The following is a 10,000-nucleotide window of genomic DNA, read 5'->3' as shown; positions in this document are numbered from 1 at the left end:
ATGAAACGCATTGTATTTTGTGGATCATTTCTGAATGCATGAGTTCATAGAACTCAAGTGTTTAGGGTGTTGTCTGACACACTGATAGGCGCATTTGTATAGTTATTCCTTGGCGGTGTTAGAAGCAGTTTAAGTTGAGCTGGGTGGGTGGAATCAACCTATTTGTGTCACCTGACCACTGCTCCTTTTTCAATGTCCAATGTGCTGTCCTGTGTTTATTCCCATGGTGAGAATCATCTCTAGCTCACTTCAAACCCCCTATCCTGCCTTCTATTTGGTGCTTTTCTTGCTCAGTATCTTTCAGTTTTACTGTAATTTTCACAATTCATTTATTTCTCGCTATTATAGACACAAATACACACGTTTGTTTCACAGTAATTCAATTACATGACACTTTATGGCTTCCGAGTAGACGGTTGAAAAAAAAAAAACAGGGCTTGAATAATGCAAGATACCATTCCAATAAGGAAGCTCACACTTCAGAACAATATGCAGCCCCGTGTGATCATTAGATAAGGTTTTTGTGAAGGCGTTGTCAGTTATTTATTCAAACTGCGGAATGAATCCCGACATCATGTTTCTGTGCTCTCGTGCACTATTACAGTTTTTGTTTATTTCTGAAAGTGGAATAATTGCTTTCTTTCTGGAGTCGTAGATTATAGATAAAACGGCGGCTGCATCAATAGAAAGTTCCGTGAACACATTTCCGGTGACCCCTAGGGTCTGTATTCGGAGGACTGTCTGACTCCTGATTACAGGCTCGCTGGTTAATTGTGGCAGCTCATTGCTTGTTGATGAAATCTGCCTCTGAAACACATCTTCATAATGGCAGGCCCTCAGGCCGGTTTCGGCTTCTTTATGCTGATTTGGGGCTCACAGATGTCTTACAGAACATGTGAAATCAAATATAAAAATGAATAAATCCGAAAATAAGTCGTAATTGGATGGATGAACTATGCGTGGGCTTGGCCGGGGCCCAGTGGGGTACGGTCAGAGATGCTAATGATGACCTGGAGTGTGTGCAGTGCCTGGGTTTGTGTGGGACAGACTCATTAAAGTCACTCAGAGCTCTGTGTGCTGTTAATGGAGTCTGTACCAGCTCCAGAAACTACTGTCCCACAGAGTGGGGGGGAGACGCCTTGTTCCACGTTCCACGTTCCACGTTCCACGTTCCACGTTGTGTTTTAACTTGCTGGGCAAAGATGCATGAACATTGTGGAATTAATGGAGGCATTTCAGATGGCGAGGGTGTGAGCACGTCTTCACCAAACCCCAACATTGGTGTGGTTATCACTTGGCCAGTGTGTTTTTCAGAGGATATCAGTCTCATCAAAATCACTCCCTGAATGGCTCCCCCATTATGGAGTTCAGTACTGAGCGTTCCCCCTGCTCATTTAAATAATAAAGGAATAAAAAGATCAGTCAGTCCTTATTTTTGTATAGCTTTTCTGATTAGGAATTCCTACTACTAATTTCAGTCAATGAATAAATCAGCCTTTAATAGGTTGTCACACAGCTTGATAAACAGAAATATATATTTTGAAGATGCCCACATCAATCAATCAATCAATCAATCAATCGATCAATCAACCTTTATTACTTTTTCTGAGGACACATTGAGGGAAAGAGCCCTCAGTTACAATGGTGCCAACATTGCAAAAATACGATTAAAGCAGCAATAATGATGAAAAGTAAAGGAACTCATCTAAACCGTCTCTTATTGTGGCAGAGCCTTTTTGCGGCAGATATTTATAAGGATGAAGGTGCACTTTCATATGTTTTTGTTTGTTTCTATTTTGGTGTGCTGGTGAGATATTTTGGGGACCCCTGCTTTTCCTCAGACGTTGCAGTGCCGTACCGCCATTGAAGTCATGGTGTCCCAGGGGATCTCTGATATTAGTCCACACCTATTGAAGCTGGCTGCTGATTCTCTGGCACATTGAGCAGCCTTCCCCCCCGTGATGGAGAGGAAGGACGGGGGGTCTGTGTTGACAGCGGTCATGTCGAGAAGGGATCCAAGTTTTGTTGGGTCTGCTATGATTGTCTCGCTGCAGTTGGAGGGATGTCCCTCTTCAGTGAATGCACTCATTCCGGAAATTACCAACCTTAGCTGTCGTCGTAGCTCGTGTGGTGTGTGCACTCCTAAATGCTCAAATGGTTGGCATTTATATAGCGCCTTTATCCAAAGCGCTGTACAATTGATGCTTCTCATTCACCCATTCACTCATACGCCAACAGCGATTGGCTGCCATGCAAGGCACCGACCAGCTCGTCAAGAGCATTTGGGGGTTAGGTGTCTTACTCAGGTCGACACAGCCCGGGCGGGAATCGAACTGGAAACCCTCCAGACTGCCAGACGACTGCTCTTACTGCCTGAGCCAATGTTGCAAGCATGGATGGACTTTCTTTCTTTCAAATCTCACTATGTTAACGTGGAAGAGACTTGTGTAGTCACGTAAAAATTGTGCCGTCTCTTTGTTTGTCCACTTGACAGTTATTAGCTGCTTGCATTCCCCAAGAAAAACTTTGCATTTGCTAACCAAATTTTGTGTGGCTACTAACAATGGCTAGCTTAGCTCTGCTTCATGTTTCACAGCCATATGAACTAGATAGCTGGCTTTGTCATCGCTAACACGAAACAACAAGGGACTTGGACAGTCTCTGACGGAAATAATCGGCACACTACAAGTGTAATTTTGCTAATTTGATTATTAACGTTAGTCTTCCGTAAGCAACGGATGTCGCCCCTACCTACAGTACCAGTCAAAAGTTCGGACACACCTTGCCCTTTTCTGCTTTTTCTGATTGATGACAAACAGAGGAAATAAGACATCAAACAATTCACATGTGAATTCACATACCTCAGACCCTTGATGACTAAAAACCATTTAATCCACAAATGTGTTCCCTACTGCATCAGCATAATTTACAGCTGAATCAAGTCCCAACCCCCAATTACTATAGAGAGCCAATTAAATGCAAAGTGGTTTTAGTATCGCTTGAGATTTGGTGATGTTGATAGATTTAATGGCGTACAAATATATGCAACCAAATACAAAACATGACTATTTCATTTGACTTTATGTTAATTTGTCTCAAACATTGAAATGTATAAAAAGTGGTGTAATTGTTACAGGGTAAAAATTTATAAATGTATAAAAATACTCTTTAATAAAATCTGAGAATCTTCGTATTGACCACATGTGAATAGTTTGATGAAACAGATAAAGTGAAACATTAATCAGAAAAATAACAAAAAAGGCTCTAGAATGTGTCCAAACGTTTGACTGGTACTGTATGTACCAGTGTACAGCACCTTAACATTCCCAAACAGCAAGTTTGCCAGTGCATCTTGTATGAAGCAGTTGATGCTATAAATATCTTCTGGTAACATGATATGTGTCTTTCACGGAAACCGAATGTCTGTCAATTGTGTAGACCGATCGGCCATTGATTGACTAATCAATCTGTAAAATGAACTTGCTAAAGGAATTGCCATTGATTGTCCAGGTTGTTCATGCTAAAGCACTGTATATGGGTCCTGCTACTCTGAGTCCGAGGGCTCAATAGCATCATATCCTGTCTATTCTTATTCATGAGGAGAGAAGAGGGCACTACTAATATAGGGTCACAAAAAAGTTGCTCAGGCAAATCCCAAGTTACGGAAGTTACCCAAACATGTCAGTACGGGATGCACTCAGTGACTTTATGATGCGTAGCAGCACACATTAAACATTGTCAAGGGCACACTAAAAAAAGCCAAGACCCTAATTTATGTTGTGATTCTCGTTTTAGGAAGAGTGACAGGTAGGCAAGGTTATATTTCTGTTTCCAGCTGATTTATTTATGTTTCCCGATTACCGTGTAGTGCATGGTCCTCTGAAGCGCAGTTTCAATATCTAAAACAAGTTAATCTGATACAGACTATCCCGGATAGATCCAGACAATAATCCTGGCCAGTGTGCTGGAGTATTGAGGTTTCATTAATCATTCATGATTTTTATCTTAACTGTATGCTTCGACCGAATTGATTTAATTGGCCATCCATCTCTATCCACTGAAGTGACGGCCCGTACTAATCGTGTGTGTGTGTGGCACTGTGTGTGTGAGTGCTTTTTTTGTGTGTGCATTCATTGCACCTCAACCTCCATGTTTATTTTGTTTCATTTCCTTCTTGTGTTTGCATGACTTCCAGGAGATTTGTCTGTTGCTAGTTTCCAAAGTAAGTTTTTGTTGTTTTCTTTGTTCTCTCTCTTGTTCTGTTCCTCTGTTTACCGGAATAGTTTAGATCCCAGCCTCGTGTTTGCTCAGAGCTTAGTGGCACATCCCTGTAAGTCCCAGCCCCCTGTCCCAGAATTCCCTCTGCCTGGCTTCTTCCTTATTGGCCAAATGAACAAGAGTGGGGGCAAGCCCCCCCCATTCACTGCAAATTCATGAACCTAAGGATGTTGTGTATAAAATGTGTCCTTTTACATAATAACCTGTCTGTGCATTTTGTTCATAATGTATTGTTCATTTAATGTATCACGATTAGAATTTGTAATTCCTTACAAGCCATTGATATGAGAGTGGAGTGAGAGTGGTGTACCTAATCACATCTTTAGAAGGCTATGCGTGTTTAGGAATCTGTGTGTGTGTGTGTGTGTGTGTGTGTGTGTGTGTGTGTGTCACATGCTTGTGTGCAAGTGCATGTGTATTAATGTGTTTTTGTGAGAGCATGTTTGTTCGAGTGCTTGTGAGAGTGTGTGTGTGTGTGTGTGTGTGTGTATGTGTGTGTGTGTGTGTGTGTGTGTATAGCATATATTGAGTAGTACGACCGAGCCGCCCGTTCCCTTACAGCATATTTAATAACGGTCTTGTTTATCACTTGGGTGTTTAATGATTTCAGATGTATTACATTACATTATTACATTACGTGGCATTTAGCGGACGCTCTTATCCAGAGCGACGTACAACAAAGTGCAAATCAAACACAAGAACAAGTGCGAAAGTGGACCTGAGAGGAGAGTACGGTTCCGAGTCCTAGTGTAAACGTACAGAAATTCAGAACCCTTGAAGAGTACAATCGACCTATGTGTGCTCATGCCATGTCAGAAAAAGGCCGGAGCTGAGCCCTTGCAGGCAGTCAGTGGCCCTCTGCACCCAGCACTCCATCATCTAATGGTCGTCCCTGTGAATAAAGTGGCTGATGAAATCCTGAAGGCGGGCGGTGTCACTGCAGCCGAGAACATGCAGTGCCCCTTAACGTGCCGCGTATATTACCTGGGCAACCACAAGTGCTTCTGGGAAATGAGTTTGGGAAAGAGCGCGACCTCTGCACGGGGACCTCTGGGACCGGCGGTCCTGTCGGAGAGGGAAGGGGGGGGGGGGCGGGGAGCTCGGTAAGGGCAGATGTGCCCTCCCCCGCTCCGTTTAATTATCTCCGCCCGCTGTTCTTCCGTGGTGTGCGGTATGCGGACCTGTCAGGCGGCGGTGTGTAGTCCTCGGCGAGACGTGACCTTTCCCGCGCGTCGCTTGCCGGTCTCCGCCGCCCCGAACACCTGGCTCCCTTCCCCCGTCTCCCCCGACGCCCGTCTTAATGAGAACACGAAAAAACACGGCCCTCCACAAAGGGCCGGCGGAGGACGCTTTGTGCCGGTTACCTAACCCCCCCCCCCCCCCCCCCCCCCCCCCCGTCTCCTCTTTCTTACGGCTCCCTTGTTTTTAATTAGTGGGGGGGGGTGTAAAAACGCTGGGTTGGAATAACCCTGACGGTCGCCGTGACAATGGGGGGAGGGCTGGCGGAGGTGGCAAACAAAAGGACGGATGACATCACGGTCCCCGCTCATCGTTCTCTGCGCTCTCCGCACGTCTTACGACCGTCCCCATAAGCCCATCGATCCCACGCCTCTGTCCCAGCAGGCCGGCTGTAGCTTAGGAGATCATGGCCACCTAATTAAACTTAAAGGTTATCTTCTGTCTTTTTCAGGGAGCCCGCTATCTTGCTAACTGATTGGTTTTTTATACGAGGTTTTGTTGAAAGCATGCAAAGGCCCCCCCCCTCCCCTCCCCTCCTCTCTGTTCTGCACTGTAAGGCTTTTGCAGTGGGGCTGCTTGCCTCTGTACACAGCCAGATAAGCTATTAAATTACCCTGCTTCCTCATACGAGAGGGAAGGAAAAAGCCTGCGTGTCTCTGGGGGAGAGTGCCTCTGAGATTGCTGTAATAAGCGCATTTAAGCGATCGCCCAATGGCCTCCAAGGAGATTTTGAGGAGTGCGCAGCCCGGATCAGGCCGATGGCGCAATGTCACCCCGCTACGCTAACGCGCGGCTCCGTGTGGACTCACAGCGCACGGCGGCGCCGCAGCAAAGGCTGCTGGGTAACGGCCCGCGCCTTCCTGCTCTCTGCGGGCAATGGAGGAAGTGAACGCAATGCTCAAGGTTTTTCATCCCCGACACGCTGCGCCGTATCGCAGCGGGCTGACCCACCCGTCTGCTCACTGATTTCTCTTAAACGGCGGCCATCTTGGGCCATCTTTTCCATTTTTTAATGATGGAAAAGTGGACACGATACCAGATCGTAAGCAGGGAAAAGAAATTGACAGTGTACGTGCATATATTGTGTGTATGTGTCCGTGTGTAAATAAATAATGTTCATATATACTGTACATGAATTTGTATGTGTATAAAGTGCATATGCATTCGCCTGTCCTTTAATCTGATTGGGTAAGTGGGGGTGTGCTGCTTGTTGATTGGCTGCAGAGCCCTGCCCCTCCCACCTGCTCCAGAGGCACATGGCGCACCTGCTGAGCCTGGATAAGGACATGGCCGCCAGCTTCCTCAACAGCGTCCTCAACCAGCTCAACTGGGCCTTCTCCGAGTTCATCGGCATGATCCAGGAGGTGAGGGCCAGTGCGGAGACTCACGCTGCACCTGCGTGTCCGTCTTCACTGAAGCAGAACGGTCACTCCACACGCGCGTTCTGAACACAACCCCAACATTAGACACCCAGTTCGGCACGATGGAGATGATATGTTTTGACTGATGGGGGTGAGGAGCGGAGGAATATAAGCTTCTCCACGACTGTGGGTTTACACATCTGCCAGAGATATTAGCTGTTAGTAGGTGGTAGAGATATTGAGCAGGTGTATTATGTAACGGGTGGAGAATGATATTGAGCAGGTGTATTATATGAAGGGTGGTGATTGTGAGCTTTTGTACAAGGGTGGTGATGTTGGGCAGGTGTGTAAGGGTGGTGATGTTGGGCAGGTGTGTAAGGGTGGTGATGTTGGGAAGGTGTGTAAGGGTGGTGATGTTGGGCAGGTGTGTAAGGGTGGTGATATTGTGCAGGTGTGTAAGGGTGGTGATATTGTGCAGGTGTGTAAGGGTGGTGATATTGGGCAGGTGTGTAAGGGTGGTGATATTGGGCAGGTGTGTAAGGGTGGTGATATTGGGCAGGTGTGTAAGGGTGGTGATATTGTGCAGGTGTGTAAGGGTGGTGATATTGGGCAGGTGTGTAAGGGTGGTGATATTGGGCAGGTGTGTAAGGGTGGTGATGTTGGGCAGGTGTGTAAGGGTGGTGATATTGTGCAGGTGTGTAAGGGTGGTGATGTTGGGCAGGTGTGTAAGGGTGGTGATATTGGGCAGGTGTGTAAGGGTGGTGATATTGGGCAGGTGTGTAAGGGTGGTGATATTGGGCAGGTGTGTAAGGGTGGTGATATTGGGCAGGTGTGTGAGGGTGGTGATATTGTGCGGGTGTGTAAGGGTGGTGATATTGGGCAGGTGTGTAAGGGTGGTGATATTGGGCAGGTGTGTAAGGGTGGTGATATTGGGCAGGTGTGTAAGGGTGGTGATATTGGGCAGGTGTGTAAGGGTGGTGATGTTGGGCAGGTGTGTAAGGGTGGTGATGTTGGGCAGGTGTGTAAGGGTGGTGATATTGGGCAGGTGTGTAAGGGTGGTGATATTGGGCAGGTGTGTAAGGGTGGTGATATTGGGCAGGTGTGTAAGGGTGGTGATATTGGGCAGGTGTGTAAGGGTGGTGATATTGGGCAGGTGTGTAAGGGTGGTGATGTTGGGCAGGTGTGTAAGGGTGATATTGGGCAGGTGTGTAAGGGTGGTATTGGGCAGGTGTGTAAGGGTGGTGATGTTGGCAGGTGTGTAAGGGTGGTGATATTGGGCAGGTGTGTAAGGGTGATATTGGGCAGGTGTGTAAGGGTGGTGATATTGGGCAGGTGTGTAAGGGTGATATTGGGCAGGTGTGTAAGGGTGGTGATGTTGGGCAGGTTTGTAAGGGTGGTGGTATTGGGCAGGTGTGTAAGGGTGGTATTGGGCAGGTGTGTAAGGGTGGTGATATTGGGCAGGTGTGTAAGGGTGGTGATGTTGGGCAGGTGTGTAAGGGTGGTGATATTGGGCAGGTGTGTAAGGGTGGTGGTATTGGGCAGGTGTGTAAGGGTGGTATTGGGCAGGTGTGTAAGGGTGGTATTGGGCAGGTGTGTAAGGGTGGTGATATTGGGCAGGTGTGTAAGGGTGGTGATGTTGGGCAGGTGTGTAAGGGTGGTGATGTTGGCAGGTGTGTAAGGGTGGTGATATTGGGCAGGTGTGTAAGGGTGATATTGGGCAGGTGTGTAAGGGTGGTGATATTGGGCAGGTGTGTAAGGGTGATATTGGGCAGGTGTGTAAGGGTGGTGATGTTGGGCAGGTTTGTAAGGGTGGTGGTATTGGGCAGGTGTGTAAGGGTGGTATTGGGCAGGTGTGTAAGGGTGGTATTGGGCAGGTGTGTAAGGGTGGTGATATTGGGCAGGTGTGTAAGGGTGGTGATGTTGGGCAGGTGTGTAAGGGTGGTGATATTGGGCAGGTGTGTAAGGGTGGTGGTATTGGGCAGGTGTGTAAGGGTGGTGATATTGGGCAGGTGTGTAAGGGTGGTGATATTGGGCAGGTGTGTAAGGGTGGTGATGTTGGGCAGGTGTGTAAGGGTGGTGATGTTGGGCAGGTGTGTAAGGGTGGTGATATTGGGCAGGTGTGTAAGGGTGGTGATATTGGGCAGGTGTGTAAGGGTGGTGATATTGTGCAGGTGTGTAAGGGTGGTGATGTTAGGCAGGTGTGTAAGGGTGGTGATGTTGGGCAGGTGTGTAAGGGTGATATTGGGCAGGTGTGTAAGGGTGGTATTGGGCAGGTGTGTAAGGGTGGTGATATTGGGCAGGTGTGTAAGGGTGGTGGTATTGGGCAGGTGTGTAAAGGTGGTGGTATTGGGCAGGTGTGTAAGGGTGGTGATATTGGGCAGGTGTGTAAGGGTGGTGATGTTGGGCAGGTGTGTAAGGGTGGTGATATTGGGCAGGTGTGTAAGGGTGATATTGGGCAGGTGTGTAAGGGTGGTGATATTGGGCAGGTGTGTAAGGGTGATATTGGGCAGGTGTGTAAGGGTGGTGATGTTGGGCAGGTGTGTAAGGGTGGTGATATTGGGCAGGTGTGTAAAGGTGGTGGTATTGGGCAGGTGTGTAAGGGTGGTGATATTGGGCAGGTGTGTAAGGGTGGTGATATTGGGCAGGTGTGTAAGGGTGGTGATATTGGGCAGGTGTGTAAGGGTGGTGGTATTGGGCAGGTGTGTACGGGTGGTGATATTGTGCAGGTGTGTAAGGGTGATATTGGGCAGGTGTGTAAGGGTGGTGGTATTGGGCAGGTGTGTAAGGGTGGTGATATTGTGCAGGTGTGTAAGGGTGGTGATATTGGGCAGGTGTGTAAGGGTGATATTGGGCAGGTGTGTAAGGGTGGTGATATTGTGCAGGTGTATTTGTATTGTGGGCTTTCGTAATGGAAAACCGCGTGTTACTGAGTTACTCAGATTCCAAGAATGGAGCTGCTAATAAGATAACTGTTGGTAAGACTGAATGGAGCTGATGTGTCCCATGCGATCGTCATGGTGCTCCTGTGATAGAGTGGTGTTCCTGCGGGAGGAGGGTGGGGGTGGGAGACGGGCGCAGGTCCCTGAGCACCGTGCCGTTATTAGCACTCCCGCGCTCTCCGG

General features: G+C 47.7%; 1 protein-coding gene across 6 annotated transcripts in view; it reads left to right on the top strand.

The window, feature by feature from the left end:
• LOC133110234 (E3 ubiquitin-protein ligase RNF123) overlaps positions 1-10,000 on the top strand; it is a 152,854-nt gene that overhangs the window by 50,606 nt on the left and 92,248 nt on the right. For all 6 annotated transcript variants that reach the window (XM_061220186.1, XM_061220181.1, XM_061220185.1 and 3 more), the window contains exon 32: positions 6,742-6,881. In XM_061220186.1, the coding sequence (XP_061076170.1) occupies positions 6,742-6,881 (140 nt within the window). The remainder of the gene's footprint in view (positions 1-6,741; positions 6,882-10,000) is intronic.

This window comes from Conger conger, chromosome 14 (genome assembly GCF_963514075.1).
Source record: "Conger conger chromosome 14, fConCon1.1, whole genome shotgun sequence".
Taxonomy (NCBI): domain Eukaryota; kingdom Metazoa; phylum Chordata; class Actinopteri; order Anguilliformes; family Congridae; genus Conger; species Conger conger.
Note: the sequence above shows the minus strand (reverse complement) of the source record. Positions and strands in the feature narration are given on the sequence as shown.